General features: G+C 35.2%; 1 protein-coding gene across 4 annotated transcripts in view; it reads right to left on the bottom strand.

The window, feature by feature from the left end:
* Nucleotides 1-11,656: 11,656 nt before the first annotated feature.
* Nucleotides 11,657-22,695, bottom strand: part of LOC107657580 (1-acylglycerol-3-phosphate O-acyltransferase ABHD5-like) — a 12,850-nt gene continuing 1,811 nt past the window's right edge. The window contains exons 2-8 of one of the 4 annotated variants that reach the window (XM_016445733.1): nucleotides 22,482-22,586; nucleotides 21,602-21,687; nucleotides 19,235-19,607; nucleotides 17,424-17,578; nucleotides 14,134-14,245; nucleotides 13,787-13,973; nucleotides 11,657-12,853 (exon numbers count right to left, since the gene is read on the bottom strand). In XM_016445733.1, the coding sequence (XP_016301219.1) occupies nucleotides 12,764-12,853; nucleotides 13,787-13,973; nucleotides 14,134-14,245; nucleotides 17,424-17,578; nucleotides 19,235-19,607; nucleotides 21,602-21,687; nucleotides 22,482-22,586 (1,108 nt within the window). In that variant the 3' untranslated portion in view covers nucleotides 11,657-12,763. The remainder of the gene's footprint in view (nucleotides 12,854-13,786; nucleotides 13,974-14,133; nucleotides 14,246-17,423; nucleotides 17,579-19,234; nucleotides 19,608-21,601; nucleotides 21,688-22,481; nucleotides 22,587-22,695) is intronic. The other 3 variants (XM_016445734.1, XM_016445735.1, XM_016445736.1) reach the window with 3 other exon arrangements.

Genomic DNA, 22,695 nt, shown 5'->3' with positions numbered 1-22,695 from the left:
AATTTGGCACAAAGTGATGAGCCATGATCCAGCTTTGCTTGCAAAGACTGAGATGCTCCTTTTATACCCAATGATACCTTGACCTATTACCAATTCACCTGCTTAATGTGAACTGTTTCAAAGTGGATATTCTATAACATTTTCACTTTTATTTTACCTCTGTCACAACTTTTTTGGAATGTGTTGCAGCCATCAAAATTTGTTCATATTTACAAAATACATTTACGGTGATCAGTGAAAACGTTGGAAATCTTTTCTTTGTACATTTGTAAATTAAATAAAAGTTAAAGAGAATGAACAAATCACAGATTCTTGATTTTATTGCATATTTACAAAACGTCCCAACTTCTCTGGAATTGGGGTTGTAACTGAAATTTTGCTAATGTGACCACTGACTTCCATAGTATTTTTTTTTCCCATACTATGAAAGTCAATGACTACCGGCTACCATGTGTTCAGCAGAAGAAACTCATACAGGTTAAGAACAACTTGAGGGTGAGTAAATGATGACATCATTTTCATTTTTGGGTGAACTATGCCTTTAAAGTCACTTTTAAATCAAGCAATTTTCTGTTGGTCAATGTGCTGAATTCAATTGAATAAATTTGTTGTGAAATCTGTGTGGGGAAATATTTGGTCACACTTTATTTTAATAGTCCAGATATTTTACTAACCATAAGTAGCTTTGCAACTACATGTCAACTAACTCTCAATAACTTGCAACTACATGTTAACTAACTCTCATTGTCTGTGCCGATAGCCTAACGGGCAGTGTGCCAACATATAATGCTGTTACATTGCGGGCTTCTCAGATTAGATCAAAAGTGGGTTACGCTTTATTTTGATAAGCAATCTTGCAACTACATGTCAACTAACTCTCATTAACTTGCAACTACATGTTAACTAACTCTCATTAACTTGCAACTACATGTTATCTAACTGATTATTTTGCAACTACATGTGAACTATCTCTCATTAGAGTATTAGTAGACTAGGTTTAGGGTTAGGGTTAGTAGAATAAGTGTACGTACTTGCTTAAGTTACTTATAGTCAGTAGAATGTCTGTTGGGAAACCATCAAAACAGTGTTAACAGATAGTAAGCAGACAGTCTACTAATATTCTAATGACTGGTACTTGACATGTACTTGCAAGATTACTTATAGTTAGTAGAATGTCTAAAGTAGAATATTAAAATTGTTACCAAATCTTTCACCTTTACTCAAAATCTCTAGTTGTGTGGATTCCTAGCACAATGACTGGATTTCACCCATGAAAAGGGCTGGTCACACTACACTTTTCGTTTTATTGACCTATTTCCTAACAGAAAATGCAAGTGTGTGTGAATTTCAAGCCAAATTTGGTGAACTATGCCCTACAAGTTTGTATCATGTGAAAACGTACAACCAATAGAAGATTGATAGGTAACACTTCAGTATAGGGACAAATTCTCACTATTAACTAGTTGCTTATTAGCATGCATATTATTAACATATTGGCTGTTTATTAGTGCTAATAAAGCACATATTCTGCATGACCATATTCTACATCCCTAATCATTCTCAATACCTAAACTTAACAGCTACTTTACTAACTATTAATACGCAGCAAATTAGGAGTTTATTGAGGCAAAAGTCATAGTTAATGGTTTATTAATAGCGAGAATTAGGCCTTAAAATAAAGTGTGACTGATTGATACCTCTTAACCAAATTAAAACAAATGCAAACTTTAAATTACAGGATTGAAGCATTACAGTAAAGTGGAGTAGATTTCATATTATGTTTAAAAAAAAAATAATAATAATATTACGACCGCTGTAGTGTCCATAGCAATTTTGTTCAATGTCTAGTGTGATCGTGGCTTAAATGTGACTGCATTTTTATTTTCCTTAATTACTTCTTGTTTAACAGTGCCAGAGAGACAAGTTGTTCTTTATTCATAATGGCTTTGTGCAATTGTAATTACCTGTCATACAACGACTTTCCATGTTGTTATTTTGTTTGAAATTAAATTAAGAAGAACAAATTGCTCTGTAGTTATGCGATTTGTAAATGCGATGATATTTTGACATGTAAATGCAGCTGAGATTCTACATCACTAAAGGTTTTTGGCATGATAACTTAATTTACTGATGAGACCAAAAGCATATGAGGCGCCTTCCATGTTACTCATGGCTGCTGTGTTTAAAAAGAGCTTTAGGGAGAATATTAGGATAGTTATGGCCTGTAATTTGCCTCGATCGTGCTTTAAAGAGATGACAGGCAGAGATGAGAACATGGAACATACTTCGTGTTCGTTAATTCATTAATTAGAATGAAAAATCCCTATCCGCATAACACACATCATAGTCAGAGAGGCAAGTAGACTACTCATATTCATGGAATATTATAGTTGCTATCCATACATTTTTGGTTTTTAAAATCCCTCCTGCGACTCTACATTCTGTCATTTCCTGTCTGTGATGCTTAATAATTGGCTCCTTGTGGACCACAGGAAGCAATCACTGAGGCATTAACTAATGAGGGTCTAAATAAATGAAGACACATGAACACAGAGCAAACAGACTCTCACATACATCTATCTCATTCCTCCTGAGGTTTACAAACAATCTCTCTCCCGCACTTTAAAAAAATTTAATATTGTGAAGTTTTACTGCTGGGTTTTGAACAAAGGATTCAAATTTATGCAATTTTACTCTTGTTTCTCACTGGGCACCATCTTGGCTGTGGTGTGTGATTAATGCTTTACTGTAAAATAGTGTGATTATTATTAAATTATGTGTTATGTGCATGTTGATTCAGACTGAGGTCAGTGACATGTTAAATAAAGTTCAGATGCCAACATCACCAGTATGAGTAAGCAGCACAAAAATAGAATTACACAATTCACGTTTATATGTAAAAGTACAGTGCAAAGACAAGATGTGTATACTACTGTTCAAAACTATTATTATTCTTTTATTAAAAAGCTTATTATTGAATGATCAAAAATAAATTAATATTCAGCAAAAGTGGCAGTAAACACTTACACTTTTACAATATTTCAAATAACAACATTGTTTTTTAAAGGGGTCATCGGATGCCCATTTTCCACAAGTTGATATGATTCTTTTGGGTCTTAATGAAAAGTCTATAACATACTTTGGTTAAAATTTCTCAATGGTATAAAATAACACCCTTTTTACCTTGTTAAAATCAGCTCTGCAGACATCAACCCGTTTTTTGCATGTTGCTTTAAATGCTAATGAGCTCTGCTCACCCCGCCCCTCTCTTCTGTGTGGTGACGAACCGTGCTCTGAGACTGTTTACTTTAGCCGCATTTAGCCGCAAATCTTGCTAACTAGCACGTCATTAGGAAAGGCGATTGCAAAGATTCATAAAAAAAAACCTTATACTCACTTCTGCTGTAAGTGAAGCTGTGACTCAGATGTCGGGAGTAAATGACGACTGCTATGGTCATTATTACATCCATAGTATCCACAATGAACACAAAATTTCTCGAGCAATTTTTGAAGGGGACACAAATAATACAGCTAAAATTGTACTTGTAAGGATAAGTATACACAGAGGAAAGCCTTACTACTATTAGCGTAGCAGGGAGACCGTGCCAAATTAGACAACTTCAAGCTGTTGTGGTCACACCGCGACAGCGGTCGTGTCCGTTGTAGACATTGCTATCCATCAAGCAGGTAACGTTATTATTGCTAACATAGCGGACTCATCGAAAAATACATTGGCATCATCTGTATTAAAGAGAAAATAATCAATTCATCCAATGTTTAAGTTAATAAAATAGCCTTGACAGCCAAGTTCCACAACTATTGACGTTGTTCTCGCTCACCGGACTTGTGTGTGTAGGTGATGCAGGGCCCGGGTTTTCCAAAAAAAAAAAAAAAAAAAAAACCTGCCCAAATGCTACTCAAAACTAGCCCAATCGCATTTCGAGGGGGGTAAAATACACGTTTTCCGGCGGGGTTTCTCTGGTAAAATTTGCATTCCACGGGCCATGTGACATCACACAGACAAGAATCTGAGAATGGCTTGATTTGAAAAAGCAGATTACAATTTCCACTGGGTGGATTTTTATCATTATAGGGTGGATGTGTACACACACTGCCAACACACATTTATGTTCAAACAACATGTAAAAGTAAATGTAGCATCCGATTACCCCTTTAAACTATTTATCAAATAATCCTGAAAAAGATCATAGTTTTTATAAAAATATCAAGCAGCACAACTGTTTTCGTCATTGACAATAAAGACAAATAGGTCAATTTTTAATGGATAAAAATGAGTTCAGCTGTAGGAAGAAGCAGGAGAACCGTAATAATATTACATTGAAATACACAGTAAACATTTCTCTTTTTTTGACCACAGAGTTTTTCAAGGACAATTTCAAGTGCATCTCAGAGGTCCATCCTCTATTATGCAGGCTTCTTCTAATTCAAACTGCACATCCTTTTCTATAACCGATTTCAAAAGAAACATTAATTTGTCTCTTACACAGTACATTTAATTTTGTAAGGGCTAAATTTGTAGCATACTGCTTATTTTTGTTTTAGTGTGGTTTATTATTATAATTATTTTATATTATTTATTGATTGATTGATAATGTGTATTTTATCTGCAATTTATGTACCATAATGTGAAAATCATTATCGGTCTATCATTCTGGGCCAGAACTTTAATATGGGTGCAAACTTACTTATAGTCGCAATACAACAAAAGTAGCAACAGATATTTTCTTCCACATTGTGATGTACATCCATCCAAGTGAAACAAATTATCGAGAAAAAAAAATGTAGTACAGGGTCTTGATTCTATCTAATGATTTTTGATTGGATGGAGGCAGATCTGAATGCAAGACTGAGGTTGATTTTGAGAAAGGTTTAGGTGGAGTAATTGATTAGAGAAGTCTGGCATATGTAAACAGAGATCAAGCTAAGTCATTTTGATTGAAAATTGAGGTAAATAAAATAAAAAAGGTAACACCTTATTTTAAGGTGTCCTTGTTACATATGTTACATGTACTTACTATATGGTTAGGGTTAGGATTAGGGTTTGGCTTAGGGTTACTTGCATGTAATTATGCATAATTACATGCAAGTAACCCTAAGCCAAACCCTAATCCTAACCCTAACCATATAGTAAGTACATGTAGTTAATTAATATTACTCAGTACGTAAATGTATAATGACACTGTAACAACAACAAAAAAAAAAGAATTATATGCATACTGTAAATGAATTGCTCACAATTGAGTGTTGCAGGGATGATGCCTTTATGTAAGCCAAGTTAACATTTTAGCACTTCTGGTTCCATCATCCTGAAGTCAGTGAGTTTTTTTAATGGGTTTCTGTTTAAATGCCTGAAATAAGGACTAAATAAGACACATCAGTTACATATTTTTTTTTAAACCTTTTACATTTCTTGCTTACAAGTGGCTAAATGGGACTACAAAGGTCGTTAAACGGTTAGTTCACCCAAAAATGGAAATTAGGCTGCGTTTTACTCACCCCAGAAGCATCCTAGGTGTATATGACTTTCTTCTTTCAGACGAATCCAGTCGGAGTTATATTCAAAATTGTCTTTGATCTTTCAAGCTCTATCATTGCAGTCAGTGGGTGTTGCATTCCTTCAGTCCAAAAGAATTTAAATAAAAAGTATATTCAAAACGTAATAATCACTTGAATCTAGCTTGCACTCACTGTTGTAAACAGAAGCAGTTCCGCGGGAATGATGTATGAGGTCAGCTTTGCGCATGCGCCGATCAGAAGTGACGCACGCGGAAACGGAGCGGAGAGACAAAACAAAACAACGGTCACTAATTAGAAGTACAAAACGAGGATTTGTAAAGAAGAATGTCAGAGGATTTCGATATAAGCCAAGAGGAGACTGGTTTTCCTTTGCTAAAGTAAGGAAATTTTCCTTCTTTTGCTCCTATAAACAAACGTTGGTTTTCACGAGACTCACCAGCGCATGCGCAGCACTGACCTCATACGTCATGCTCCCGGAACTGCTTCGGTGTACAACTGCTGGCGCAAGCTACATTAAAGTGATTATTACGTTTTGAATATGGATATTTTTCTTACAAAAACACATTGATTCGCTGCAGGAGGACTTTGTTCACCCCCCAGAGCCGTGTGAGACACTTTTTTTTATGCATGGGCGCTTTTTATTTAACTTCTTTTGGACTGAATCAATGCAACACCCGCTGACTGCAATGATAGAGCTTGAAAGATCAAAGACAAATTTTAATATAACTCCGACTAGAATCGTCTGAAAGAAGAAAGTTATATACACCTAGGATGCCTCGGGGGTGAGTAAAACACAGCCTAATTTTCATTTTTGGGTGAACTAACCCTTTAAGGACATTAAATGTCAAATAGCCGAAAACGAATCTAATTTAATTAGTAGTTCACTTTCACAGCCTCATTATGTTTACATTTGCGCTCTTTCAAACTATTCTAACTCAAACATTCAGGGAAAATGTCTATAAAATAAAGACTGAAGGAGTTGCTGGAAGCTAAATGGTGATGACGTTGAAATCATGTGACCGTGCCTACGTTTAGCTTTTTACTTTTCACAATTATATTTAGGTTTCAAATTTTATAAAAGTTGGGTCACACTCTATTTTAAGGTCCAATTCTCGCCATTAACAATAAACTTCTAATTTGCTGCATATTAATAGTTGGTAAGGTAGTTGTTTTATTGTGCAGGATTAGGGATGTAGAATATGGCCATGCAGAATATGTGCTTTATAAGCACTAATAAACAGCCAATATGCTAGTAATATGGTGTTATTCTGTGAATTTGTGCAGCATGTCGCTGTAACACTACTGCAGATCTGTGTGTAGCCTATGCTCTACATCTGTTTTCTCAGCCTATGCAGAGAGAGCGATAGAAGGAAATAGAGAGACGGCTGAGAGATGGTGAGAAATCGGTGTGAGAGAAGGGGGAATTTAATAAATTAGATCTAATATAGGCGCCGGGCTGGTCTCCTAGCAACCCAACAGAGCCCTGTCTGCTGAGGGCTGTGTGAAGACCTCCTCCAGCCGTATGCTGAGACGACCCAGAGCACTGCTTCTCCTCCCTCTCTGTTGCTCTCGCAAAGCTCTAGTGCTGTACCTCAAGACAGAAAACACACTCCCACAGATTAACCTCATATCTGTGCGTGACTCAGAGAGGAGATTGTAATGAACTCGCAAGGTTGAGCAATTTGTGGTGTCTGTGTGTGGTATGACACATCTCAGGTGTTCTTAAAAGTAAACTATACAGCTCACCGCCTTGGGTAAATACCACGCAGTCTGGGGCATGAATGATATGAAAATGCAATAAAAAAACAAGACATGGTGTTTTGTCAATAAAACAGTGCGAAACAATTAAACACTAGTGTATATACACTCACATTGCTTAAAGGTGCAGTTCACACAAAAAATGTCATCATTTATACAGCCTCATGTCAGTCCAAACCTGAATGACTTTTGTTCTTTGCACACAAAATAGATATTCTGAAGAATTTTTACAATGGCGGTCAATGGGGACCAAGATAAAACATTGGCTTTCATTTTACAGACTAAAAAACGCAAATATCTTTTTGAAAAATGTCTTTACTTCTTTACATCTACACTTAAGTCTCCCAACTCATAAAATTTAGTTTGAGCTTTCAGTTATGTTTCATATATACATAGAAATAAAAATAGACACAATGGCATGAATGTTAATGTGAAATGAATGTGAATAGCATTTCCCTGACAATTTAGAGAAATTTGATGGGAAATGTTTGTGCTCCTAGTGAAATCACTGACTTCTGGCTGTGGACGTATTCCTTTGGTACACCTTTTAAATGTTTGGGGCCAGTAAGATTATGTGGTCCCACTTTATATTAGGTGGCCTTAACTACTATATACTTGCATTTAAATTAATCATTTGATACAATGCAATTATTGTGTACATATATGTTTTTACATTGTACTTATAATTAAAAAAAAAAAAATCCTGCATGTAATTATATCTGTAATTAATTTCTGTAATTACATTTATAATTACACTGTTGACCCATTCCTTACACCTTAACCCACCCTTAAACCTACCCATACCACCAAACCTGTATCCCACCTTAATAGCAGCAAAATTTATTATTATTTATTTTTTTCCCCTGAAAGAAATGAATACTTTTATTCAGTAAAGACATGTTAAATTGATCAAAAAGTTACAATAGAGATATTTAATATAATATAAAAAATATATCACAGTTTCACAAAAATATTAAAGGGGTCATATGATGCAATTTCAAGTTTTCCTTGGTCAGCTGGCCAATCAGAGCAGACTGCGCTTGTCAAAGGAGGGGGCTTTGTTGAAAACGACGTGTTTGAGATTGGCGGGGCATAGAGGACCTACAATAATGTACAGTATTTGAAAAATAATGTGTTTTTTGAACATTAAAGCATGTCAACATATTCTGTTACACCAAATACACAAAACAATGATCTTTAAAATAGCATCATATGACCCCTTTAAGCAGCACAACACTGATAATAATAAGAAATGTTTCTTGAGAGAATCTTGAGAGAGGGTTGGTGGAGTGGGGTATGAGTGGTTATGAACGAATGAATGAAACGCATTTGTCCGTGTTTCACTCTGTCTCGAATCGCCCTCTCGGAAAGCGCTTGAGAAACAGTGTCTATTCCGCGGCTCTGTACGCTTTCAACTCAGTTTTTTAGTCTGGAGCAAGACTGTAGGACATTCACATTACATGATTTAACTGATTTTTACGTAGAAAGGGTGACAGTGCACCGCATTAAAAGAAATTATCCTTCATGTTTTCGTGACCGCTGGCCAAATTCAAAAATGAAACTAAAATTAAATCATCTTTGAGAGCAAGGGGGCCCCCTGGTGTTTCGGGGGCCCTACGCAGCTTGCGTATTTTGCGTATAGGGAGGATCGGCTCTGAAAGTATGTATATAGTATGAACACAATATGAACATGCTATGACCACCATGTTGGCATTGTCACATGAGCTACGATGTCAGCGTACAAATCCTTTTCCATTGGTCTTGTGAGAAGACCATCGAATGTCCACTTGTCGCAAAACCAGTATGTTATCTAGGTATATTTTGCTTAGTGTTTTATATACTGTGAGTCTGGATAAATTACTCCTTAAACATACTGGCTTTCACATCATAGACATCTCTCTAAAATAAGTGTAATTTAAAGTTCTCTATCTAAAATAAGTCAGTTCTTCTCATATTCACGTATTCACTACCGTTCAGATGTCAGTAAGATTGAGAAATCAATACTTTTACTTCACAAAGATGCATTAAATCGATCAAAAGTGACAGTAAAGACATTCATAATGTTACAAAAAATTTATGTTCAAAATAAATGCTGTTCTTTTGAAATTTCAATTTATCAAAATATCCTGAAAATAAATACATTATTATGGCTTCCACAAAAATGTTCAGCAACACAACATTTAAAAAAATAAAATAAAATATAAAATAAATATTTAGAATTATATAAAGACTATAAAGAATTACAGAATGATTTCTGAATGATCATGTGAAACTGAAAACTGGAGTAATGGCTGTTTAAAATTCAGTTTTGCCATCACAGGAATAAACTACTTTTTAAATTATATTAATATAGAACAGTTATTTAAAGGGATAGTTCACCCAAAAATGAAAATTCTGTCATTAATTATTCACCCTCATGTCGTTCCAAACACGTAACCCATTCACCACGCGGATACGTTGTTTTCGTTCAGATCAAAGCGTAAACAACGTAAACAGCGTATCCGCGTGGTGCAGCTGACACAGAACAGCATACGTTGTTTACATTCTACTCTCTAAAATGGCGCCAGGGTGACGCGGAGGATATGAATTGTTGAATAAAGTCGTTATTTTTGTTTTCTTTGCACACAAAAAGTATTCTCGCAGCTTCGTAAAATTACAGTTGAACCACTTATGTCACATGGACTGTTTTAATGATGTCTTTGCTACATTTCTGAGCCTTGATCGTGTTAGGATTCTTGCTGTCTATGGGAGGGTCAGAGAGCTCTCGGAATTCATAAAAAAATCTTAATTTGTGTTCCGAAGATGAACGAAGGTCTTACAGGTTTGGAACGACTTGAGGGTGAGTAATTAAAGGGATAGTTCACCCAAAAATGAAAATTTGATGTTTATCTGCTTACCCCCAGGGCATCCAAGATGTAGGTGACTTTGTTTCTTCAGTAGAACACAAACGAAAATGTTTAACTCAAACCGTTGCAGTCTGTCAGTCATATAATGGAAGTGAACGGGAATCACGGCTTTGAGAGTCAAAAAAACATACACAAACAAAACCAAATTAAACCCTGCGGCTCGTGACGATACACTGATGTGACACGAAACGATCGGTCTGTGCAAGAAACTGAACAGTATTTATATCGTTTTTTACCTCTGATGCACTGCAATGTCTGAAATGTCCTGAGCACGTCCTTGACTGCCGGCGCATGACGTGTCTTCTTCTTCTTGCTTTACGGCGGATTGCAGACTTATAAGTGCTTTATCGCCACCTATCTCTCAAATGGACCATTGACACTCTATCTACACTCAATTAGGAGTGTCAACCAATTGTTTCGTGTCTTTACACATCAATGTATCGTCACGAGCCGCAGGGTTTAATTTGGTTTTGTTTGTGTATGTTTTTTTTTACTCTCAAAGCCGTGATTCCCATTCACCTCCATTATACGACTGACAGACTGCAACGGTTTGAGTTAAAAATCTTCGTTTGTGTTCTACTGAAGAAACAAAGTCACTTACATCTTGGATGCCCTGGGGGTAAGCAGATAAACATCACATCTTCATTTTTGGGTGAACTATCCCTTTAATGACAGAATTTTCATTTTTGGGTGAACTATTCCTTTAAATTGATTTAACATTTTAATAATATCCCGTCTTTGCTGCATTTTTAATTCAATAAATGCAGTGTTGGTGAGCATAAACCAGCTTTCAATACATGTACTGAACTGTAATCAATAAAATGAATAAAACCGTTCTGTATTTCTCTGTAAATATGTCAAATTGCATTCTGTTAGGAACGCAGGTTTCCGAGAACATCTTTCCATGTCTTATCAGCAAATTTTTGTGATGCACCATTCGAGACTATCATGTACTTTCAGGGCTAAAATGTGCTTTTTAGTTTAATTCAGTAAAGCACTCTTGGTCATTCAGCGTTACCACATGCACAGGAAGTGCAGTTATAAAGTGCTTCCTGAGGGTTGAGCTGGGGGGGTCATATTATTGATGTAGCGGATGTTATAATAGCTTAACATTGCCCTTGATGCTTAACTGCATTGACTCTGTAGTCAGTGTCAGTAAGTGTATGTGATTTAACTGCATGGAGTGTGTGTGTGTGTTGGTGGGGGTGGTGCAGGGCGGTAACATCCCTGCAGTGTTACATTGTGCCCTCTTGTGGATATGAACAGACATTATGTACAGACCATTCGATCCTAAGAACATTTTGTATCAGTAGTTTTTGACGAAAGCCTACGAAATTTCTGCAAATGGAGAATGTTACAACTATGTAAGGAATATTTAAACATTTAACCATGAGTAAGATAAAAAAGGCATTTAATGTACAATATAAAATATGACCTGTAAATCATGAGAGGTTTTCCACCTGGTCTCCAGGGAACCATCTGGCCACAATGACGAGTGTGTTTCATACGGCCCTTACGACAGGGGGCAGCTGTATTCAAGAGACTCATAAAATAAGTTTATTATTATTAAAATTAACAATAGACATCTTGAGTTGGCACATGAAAAATAGATTGGACAAAACTGGAAAACTATAAATCCGAACAAATGTTATTTACAAACTCTTTATGACACCCACAATTTAATTTAAAACTATATTGACATTAAAATCACTGTTCCTTACAAACAAATGCCCATTTATTTGCATTTATGCATTTATTTTGCCTGAATACTTAACAGGCTGTGACCTGGGGCTCAGTATCTTTATTTAACATTTGTGAAAACTGTAACACCAGCCTGCAGGGCAAGATGGATTTTAAGTGCCAAAATTGATAAATGTTTTGGAAACCGAGACACTTAAAAAAGATTTTGCAAATGTTCAGGTTACACATTAAGTGAACAGCAGGACCAGAGAACACATCTGCTTTCTGTTGCTCCACATGTCTGTCTCCCTTCTAATCCGATTTTATAGTTTCATGAGGTAGAAAACAAACAAAAAGGTTTTAAAAGCTCTAAAACACAATCATTGCTGTCTATATTCATAAAACGTTCATGATAGTTTAGAAACACAAAAGATGAAAAAGTGTATAAAAATATTAATAATGAAAACAATTAACAAGGGATTTTTTAAATGATAAATTAATGCCTAACAGCTCTGATTTGGAGAATTTTGTCTGTGGATTATACGTATATATTAAGTTCTATTTAAATAAAGCTAATATTTGCTAAAAACCTTCAAAATCAAAGATCACATTTTTTTTAAATATAAACATTTGAATTTTTTTCATATCAGTATATCATCATAATTACGTGACATGCAAACTCACAAAAATGCTTAAAAAAAATCAGTAGTGGTGCAAAACAAACATATGGTTTTCAAACCAAGTGGCTTTCAAACTCTCAGGTTCAAAATTAGGATGCCACGAAGATAATCTGCTGCTCACAAGCTGATGTGGAGATACACAGTTCTGCAGAAAGCCATGTGTGAAGAGTTCCTGATAGCATGTACCTTCATCATCACTATTCAGCTTATTGTTTCACAGACATGAAGTATCTTCTGGTTGAAATCCTCTGGCTGGTCAGCATACACATAGTGTCCTGCGCCTCGTATGGCCTAAAACCAATGCATGTAGTTTAATATTAGTACATAGGCACAGCCTAAGAATACCAAGAAAACAATGCAATACGTGTATCAGTAGAGCCATAATAAACTGTAGCCGTTTATTTTGAACCACTGCCACAGATTGTGATGTAAAACATTGCAATATTTTCGCTTGGCTCTTTTTGTATAACTAACTTTCCCAATAGCTTGAAGATTACACAATGGCATTGCAGAACTAGACTAATTAGCTCTACGTTATTGTGGTGAGAGGAGTCAGTCTGAAACACAAGCGCATTCATTGATTGTACAAATACCTTTGTTTTTGGACTGCCAATTCAAGCAATTACAAATTGTACTTGTACAAGACTGCTTGCTCCCAACATTTTAATCTATTAGAATTTTTGCAAATTTAACTCCCACTGGGATTAAGAAGTTACTTGCGAAAGCTATATCATCCAGTCAAAGCTCCCAATGTCTGTGAAATTCCATAATCCTATGCCTATATCTGGCACTAAAACGGAAATACTGTCATGTTGCCTTTAAAAAATCACCCCCTTTGCATCAGTGTTGCTCGTACACCAGTGTGTCTCAAAATTTAACTGCTCCATCCTTCAATAATAGCCTCTCTGACAATGACAAGGGATCTTGATAAAAATAAACTTCAGTCACTCATTTGGAACAGTGTGATCCTTCAGAAGCATATGCAGAGTGTAGGTGCTACACACTTTCTCCATAATACCTCATTGTGACTAGGTGTGCCAAGTTTCTGAATACAGCATAAGCAATGTAAATGTGGGCAGCCATGTGTTCAAATGCATTCATCTGTGTGATGTTGCAAAGTTACAGTATGTTTTCATAATACCTCAAGAAAATATGACCTCTTTAAAGCAATGCAAAAGTCTCTATGAGTGACAGTGTGTGTTGAGCAGTGAATAGAGAACTCACAATAATCTCTACATGGGAGTTTGGCCTCATTTCTTTGATTGAATTGCCGGAGTGGCCATCTATGCTGGAGCGTGAGCCATAGATCACCGTAATGGGGATGTCGCTGTGAATCAGGCCAATTCTCTGCAGCATGGGCCTCTTTGCCCAGCCATATGGAATGGTTATGTTTTTAAAGGCTGTTTCACCGCTAAAAAAATTGAATCATAACAAAGAACCGACCATTATGAGCATTTCAACATTCACACATATATATTTTGTACTAGGCCATTCACAACAAAAGCATAATGGAGATAGATAGATAGATAGATAGATAGATAGATAGATAGATAGATAGATAGATTTTTTACCTTGGAATTTGGACATTAAGATGGTAAATATATTCTGTCACTCTGTTGTCATTAAACACAGCTGCAAATTTCTTTTTGAAGTCTGGTCTCAGAGTCTGCACAAGAGTAGGGCCTACAGAACAATGTGAACACACATCTGTAAAAACTAAAAATTGAAAATCCACCTGAAATCGATCTATCCATAAATATTATAACCCATTCAATTTTCATCTTATCATCAATTCTTCACTTCACATGTTTCCATAGTCAGTGACTAATGTCTCTGCAGATTTCCAAGGAATTGGACGTCCAATTCATCCCGAGGGGTGCACACACTACTCAAAATATTGAGGTGGAAAATGGAGGAACAATTTCCTGTTAATAAATTTCCAAATTATTCATTTTATGTCTCCAGAATGTGTGTTTCTTGTTTGTAATGTTGATGCAATTACTGCCAATGCAACCGATATTGATTATTTTACTTTCTCAGCAACTAGAGTACAAAATGCAAAGGTGTTTAGCCTTTCTTGATATATCAACCAATCATTGCAGAAATGTAATTTACATTATATTCATTTGAACCGCTGGCAATAAAGACAACTACATAATTATAAATGGTAAAACAAATTATAAAACTATAATCCAACACACTAACATTAAACGGTATGCATTATATAGCAAATCTCATCTGCTTGATTATTATTTTGTCGAAAAATGTAAATATATGACTACAATATATAACTATATTATTGCCCAGCAGTATATTAAAAGTTGGAAGTATAGTACATTGTACTTTACCTTCATACATACAGTATGCTAAGGTAATGCGATTTATAGTATATAGCAAATCTCATCTGCATGATTGTTTGCAAATTATATTATTGCAAAAAAATTATTAATGTAAAGTTGGATATTTAAATGTCCAATTTTATCTGCATACATACAGTATACTCGTGTAGGGTATCATAAAGCATATCTCAGCTGCTTGATTGCTTGTATCATCGCAAAATGTAATCTTCCAGCTCTAATCTGCTAAATGCGACTACTAAGGCATGGAGATATAAATAAATTAATAACAATAACATCATACATTTCTGTAAAGTTTCTTTGAAACTGTTTGTATTGTGAAAAGCACCATACAAATAGACATGAGACTTGAGAAATACTGAATATTTGCAAACAAATTTACCATACCATTTGAGCAAAAAATAAATAAACAAATACAAATTCAAACTGAAGACCCATGTCAAGCTGGACATACAGCAATCATTTTCATTAAACAGTGAAACAGACAGTGCCAGTCAGGATTTTGTGGTAGGTAAGTGAAATTATATTCATATTGTAATTTTCTTAATTTTTCTGTCTAAAAGTTAATAAGGGAGGCTATTTTTAACAGTTAAAAAGAAAAAAAAAGAATCTGCAGTTTAGTGTTCCTCCTTTGATTAAAAAAAAAAACATTCAGCCACTGCACATTACTATTGGGTTGTTTGTTAATTATTCTAGCTAATTTGATTATTGGTAGCTTTCAGTTACTAATAATAGTATAGTAATCATAGCTCTGTTTAACACTTTCAGCTATGTTAACAAAACTATGCCGATTTCCCTAAAACAATCTGCAATTATAAATCCCTAAAAAAATCAGCAAATATACTCAGCTGTGAAAAAAAGTAGATTCTGTCTGGGCTTGCTTGTGATGTTAGAACCATCCTGAGTCAGGGGATTTCTGGCTATGAGGTTATGCTACTCCTAAAATACTGGGGACTTTCTGTCTAAACTAGCACTCAAGAAAACGGAGATGACACATCATTTTTGGACCGATCTGAAAATTAAGATACAACAAGATCAAACATTATCATGTAAAAAATAGGAAAAGAGGGAAAGAGAAATGAAATACTATCTAGGCCTGGGCGATAAAACGGTATCGATATTTATCGACGGTAAACCTTCATCGATAACAATATAAAAAAATTTCAATATAGCGCATGATATAGGCACGTGCTATGAGTGATGCAGACAGCTCACACAAACACGAACACATGCTGAATTGAGTGCTGTGCCTGCCTGTGATGAGGAGATTGTGAATAAAAACATTAATATTAGTCGAATTTAAAATAAACATTTGCATCTGAATGCAAAAATGGTACAATCGAATGTTAGGAGTTCGTCAGGGAGCGTCATCAGTGGCGCGCAAGATGCGGTGATGATGTAAGTGACGTTGCATTTTAATGCTTTGTTAGTCTAGCCCACGAGACGCGCAGTTGCTGTGTTATTCATTCAAAATATTAGAGAAATATAGTAGCTCAATGCGTAGAAGATCTTGAATGGCTTAAAACCGAAAACAAGCCATTCACACAGAATGCATATTCAGCGCATTTTTTAGACGGACAAATATGACTGCTGCACTCGCGTCTCACAGAAGAGATGTATAGAAAGCCATTCAAAGTTAAAACAGTTTTAACGTTTAGAAAACGCAACGCGAATTTGTTTTGTAATGCAATCTGTGTGATCGGCGATTTGGCTCTTTGTATTAGGCTAAGCAATGCATAAACACATTGTGCTGTTTTGTTCATAATTGTTTATGCAGTTTACAAAATTATATTTGTTTTATATATGTTAATTTAGACGTTATGCACGTTTTTATAGACAGTTATTTGAATTGACAGTTTAATGCGCTGCATTATTTTGCTCATTACGCCCTCCTGTGGCCTCGGGAAACAAGTCAAAAGTTTCCTTAAAACGTATTTAATCAGCATATAAAACATAAGAAAGGAGATACTTGTTTACATTTTATTTTGTGTTTGACTGTTAAAAATAATATATATGCCTATATATATAGTTGTTGTTTGTCTTAATAAAGTGGGCAAATTAAAAAATATATATATATTGCTCTGTTTTAAAAAAGGTTATAAAAAATGTCCGAACGATATGAAACATATATATGTTTTGTATATTGTAAACACAAATATTCAGATACTGGAAAATTCTAGGGTTATTGCCAAAGCCAATTTGTTCTTGCAAAACAATTTTACAGCAGCATATACTCAGAAGGCAATGCGTTTAAGGTATGAGATATGAGACAGGTATGAGGCATGATAAGTGACATGCTCCAATTACTGATGGAATAATTTCAGTGAAATTGCAAGCACAACATCTTGGCTAAATCTGTCCCTGGGTTTCATTAATGGCAGTCTTTATCAAATGGTGTTCCACATCATTTAAGATATACAAGCACATCTTGAGCCTTAAGCTATCATTTCTCTTTTTCTCATTATTACTTTTGATTTGCACTCTCAGATTACAGTAAATCTTACCTAAAGGTCCAGCCAATCTCAGACCAGCGAGAGGGTTGAATGGGGTCAGCATTGCCCCTATAGCTTTGATCCACACAGGAATGGGTCTATCTTGGTCTCCTGGGTCAGGACGCTCTGGAAAACCCCACGGTTCCACCAGAATCAGGTGCTTTACTCTGGACAGTGTGTAAAAAGAATGACATGCTGTAATAAGTCAGTGGCATATTTTAACTGATCACAACCCCATTTAGTGTTTTTTTTTTTTTTATGGTCAACTTCAAGCAACTTTTATTTATTTATTTTTTTGGTAGTAATCTGCACACTTTTATTTAATATAAAAATAAAAATCTTAGTGGATATAATAGAAGCAAAAATACAACTCTAATGCTGTTGAAATCTGATGCTAACAAAAATAGTTTTGAATCAAATTCTGAGATCAAACTGCTGACAGACATAAAGGTTGTGGGAAATAGGGAAACAGGAAGGATGTGAAGAAAAGTGGTTTGCATCTAGAGTGCACAATTACAGCACAACAGCACACAGAAATGAGTTTCTATTCATCAAAGGGCTGATTTAAAATCAGATTAGAGTATACAGAACTGCAAATGATAAATCTGAATTTGAATTTATGGAAGTAGAACTACAATGGGGGAAAATGCACATAACTACTAAATGTTTAGCTATATATATATATATATATATATATATATATATATATATATATATATATATATATATATATATATATATATATATATATATATATATATATATATATATATATATATATATATATATATATATATATATATATATATATATATATATATATATATATATATGTTATGTTTTACCTTAAAATTTGAGCAATGTAATTCTCTGTTGTGACTGTGTTGAAGTTCTTTAAATTGCCATTGCATGAAAACGTGCATAAAATGCAAGACAGTCAAATCTCAAATTCTGACATGTTTTAAGCTCTTCCGGAACCATTATTATGTTTACGATTATGATACATGACCATAAAATGATGCAACAAACTATCATCAATTAATATGACATTTGCGACTTTTAGTAAATTAATCAAATGTTCTTCATTTGTAGAAATAAGCTTGCACATTTTAAGTATTTATTTTAAAGGGATAGTTCACCCAAAAATGATTTTTAGAAAAATAGTTACTCTTTGTCTGTAAGAAGAAATTTACAACATCTTCAACAACATATAATATGTGAATATTTGTGAATACATGTTATTTTTCTGAAATGCTCTGGGATGCACAAAATGCACAAAAAACTTAATGCTTACAAGGGGGGCATTAAAGGGTTAGTTCACCCAAAAACAAAAATTCTGTCATTAATTACTCACCCTCATGTCGTTTCAAACCCGTAAGACCTTACTCGCAGCTGACACAGAACAGCATACGCTGCTTATGTCCAGCTGATACTCTCCAAAATGGTGCTACAGGGTGATGCGGAGGAGACGAATTGTTGAATAAAGTGTTTTTTTTTCACAAAAAGTATTCTCGTAGCTTCGTAAAATTGCGGTTGAACCCTGATGTCACATGGATTATTTTACCGATCTCCTTGCTACGTCTCTGGACTTGGGAACATTTCGGTTGTATTGCTGTCTATGGGAGGGTCAGACAGCTCTCAGATTCCATCAAAAATATCTTAATTTGTGTTCCGAAGATGAACGAAGGTCTTACGGGTTTAAAACGACATGGGGGTGAGTAATTAATGACAGAATTTTCATTTTTGGGTGAACTAACCCTTTAAGACCATGATAAGTATACTTCACTGACGCTGAGCTCTTTTTCTTCTCTTTAGTTACAAACCTGGTTGGGTATGTGATTGCGTAGGATGCAGCCAGATATCCTCCTAGGTTATGGCCTAACATAATCATACTTTCCAGGCCCAGCTTCTCCCTCCACTGTTCGATGGACTCCACAAACTGGAGCTCAGCCTCCTGTGCATCCGTGTTAAAGCAAGGTCTGCTGCTCTGACCAAAGCCCAGCAGGTCGAAGGCGTAAACGGGCCTCTGCTGAGAGAGAGAGTCCAAGTTCAGCGCCCAGAGTCCCACACCGCCCCCAAATCCATGCAGCAGCACCAGAGGGGTCTTATTTTCCATTGGCCCCTTGAATACCAATGTCCACAGTGAGTTTTTGTCAGATATGTGGACAAACTGCCTGCAGAACTTGCTTGTGATGTCTGATAGGAATAAAAGGAAAAGAGAGGGAATCAGTAAGTTTCTCCTTTACAGAGAACCAGACTTTAATTTATTTATTTATTTATTTGTTTATTTTATTTTTTAATAAATTAAAACTTCATTATCACTTCACTTTTTTTGATCAAATAAATGCAGTCTTGGTGAGCACAAGAGGCTTATTTCAAAAACATTCAAACCATCTTAAAAAGTGGCAAACTTTTGAATGGCAATTTATATTGTATATGATGTACAATATAAAATGATTGATTGTAACAACAAAACTAAATTAAAAGCTAGCTATATCAATATATATTGATCATCATCAGTTATGTGGATAATATAACTTTAGAGACAATTTGCTATTTCTATTAACAATTAAAATTGTGAAAGTTTAGATTCTGAAAAGCTATCCTGATTTTAGCCTGATTTTATCCACCTTTTTCCTAACGAGCCTACTGTGTTTTAAATTATGGGAGGCACTTCTGTTTTGGGGAAGTTCCACTCAAAAAGATGAGATTAAGATTGCACTATTTCCTTATCCATCATTTTGACTGAATGGGCTGTAAATTTTCATTTTCTATTTTCAGAAGTTAGGAAAATAACGTTATGTTTGGTATATTAATGTTATGTGGTATAACAACAATATCTATAGAAAAGCTCTTTTCAGCTTGCTGCAATATTTTCCTTCTGATTATTTTCATGTTTCCTTTGTATTCCGCTGTAAGTAAACGAAGAAAGACAACATATACTGTACATTTGTGGTCTGCTCTCCCGATTTAATTTACGATATAAACCATGAATAATTCCCTGGAATGCACTGGATAGAAGGAGGATCTTTGGGAGTTATTAATGGTGTGTTGAAAGTAATTTGTTTATACTTTTACACTATTAAAGGGTTAGTTCACCCAAAAATGAAAATTAGCCTGTGTTTTACTCACCCTCAAAGCATCCTAGGTGTGTATGACTTTCTTCTTTCAGACGAATCCAATCGGAGTTATATTAAAAATTGTCCTGGCTCCTCCAAGCCTTTCAATGGGGATAAGCGGGTGTTGGTTATCAACAGTTCAGAAGACGTGAAATAAAGTGCGCGCATCCATAATAAAACGTCCCTCACACGGCTCCGGGGGGTGAATAAAGGCCTCCTGTAGCGAATCCATGCATTTTTGTAAGATAAATATCCATATTTCAAACGTAATAAACACTTTTCTCTCACTTCCGCTGTATGCGGAAGCCATTCAGATGGATGACGTAGGACGTATGCGTCGTGCCTCTGAGAAATGCAGGAGCAAAGGAAACAAAGTTTCCTTACTTTAGCAAAGGAAAACCAGTCTCCTCTTGGTTTATTTTGAAATCCTCCGACATTTTTCTTTACAAATCCTCGTTTTGTGCTTTTCGTGAACAGCATTTTGTTTTTTTTTGTCTCCGCGTTCGTCACTAATCATGCAACGCCGACGTCTTACGTCATCCGCCGGAACGGCTTCCGTGTTCAACAGTCAGCAGAAGTGAAAAAAAAGTGTTTATTACGTTTGAAATATGGATATTTATCTTACAAAAATGCATGGATTCGCTACTGGAGGACTTTATTCACCCCCCGGAGCTGTGTGAGGCACGTTTTATTATGGATGCGTGCACTTTATTTCACGTCTTCTGGACTGTTGACAAAAAGCACCCGCTTATCCCGAAAGGCTTGGAGGAGCCAGGACAATTTTTAATATAACTCCGATTGGATTCGTCTGAAAGAAGAAATTCACATACACCTAGGATGCTTTGAGGGTGAGTAAAACACAGGCTAATTTTCATTTTTGAGTGAACTAACCCTTTAAATTTCCTTTTAATGATCGATGGTTGAAGGGTGAGTAAAATAATGTCACCTCATTGTACCCAGTTTTTGAAAATGCTTATTATTGTATTCATAGAGCGAACTTAAGGGGTCATGGGGTTTAGGACAAAGGTGGATAAATTGATACAAACAAAGGACACAATGGCAGTTACTCACACTGCAACATCTTCTCTTCTGCATCCTTCAGTTGGCTCTGTGATGTTGGGCACCAGGAGGGCAGCCAGCCAGTGATCCACCATGATCTACAATACAATGAAATGTGAGCCTCTTTTTCTTATTTTACTCAGACAGAAACTAAAACACCACGTCTGAAAATGGTTGTTCTTTAATTAATAATACTAATACTGATACTAATACAAAAAAATACATACATACATACAGGAAATACTAAGAAGGCAAGGCACAGGTTAAAATCTTCTTTCAGAGCAGTAGCTAACTAACTAACTAATAAATAAGCTCTATATGAATCATATTCATTAAATAGGCAATAGGAAATTAAAAAATAGTATTAAGTAGGCTTTCAAATCTGCTTTCCAGAGAACACAAACCTCAGACCTCGAGAAATTACTTTGTCATTGAATCCTTTTAAAAATGTTGCTGATTTAAATAGTTAAGGAAAATCTATGAAACTATCACATTTATTTTGAGGTAAGAGACTTCATTAATCACATTGAACAAAATTGAGTTTTTTTTAAGCACCTGTTGAATAAAAACACAGCTGAGAAAAGACACACTCTGACCAAACAATGCCACCAAAAACACTATTAGGCCAGAAGAGTTTCCTCAGAGAAAAATAGCCTACCTATAGCACAAAAATAGTTTTCTATAAGTGGAAGGGAATAGATTTGTTTAGATTTGTAGATCTGATTTAGAATAGTGGTTCACATTAAGTAGTCCTACATGTTTGTTTATTAGGAATACATTGTTCTTATGTATTAACATGAACACTGTAAAGTGACCAAAACATACTCCTGGTACTGTAAATGGTAATGGCACTTAGTAGTTAGTTTATGAATTACATTTGGACACATTTTACCTCAATGTCTTGTCCAAGAAACAGAAAACATTGTAGAAGAAACTACGAATACCAAGTAACATCAGTACAGGCTGTACCAGTCTAAAGCAAGAGAATGTAAAAGAGCTGTCAATCAAAGACACAATAATTATATTACAATGAATACAGGCAATTAATCATTTAGTTAGATATTAGTTAAAGTGATTATATATATATACATATACATACATATATA

The sequence above is a fragment of the Sinocyclocheilus anshuiensis genome, unplaced genomic scaffold (genome assembly GCF_001515605.1).
Source record: "Sinocyclocheilus anshuiensis isolate Anshui unplaced genomic scaffold, SAMN03320099.WGS_v1.1 scaffold251, whole genome shotgun sequence".
Taxonomy (NCBI): domain Eukaryota; kingdom Metazoa; phylum Chordata; class Actinopteri; order Cypriniformes; family Cyprinidae; genus Sinocyclocheilus; species Sinocyclocheilus anshuiensis.
This window is presented reverse-complemented; position numbering and strand designations above follow the sequence as displayed.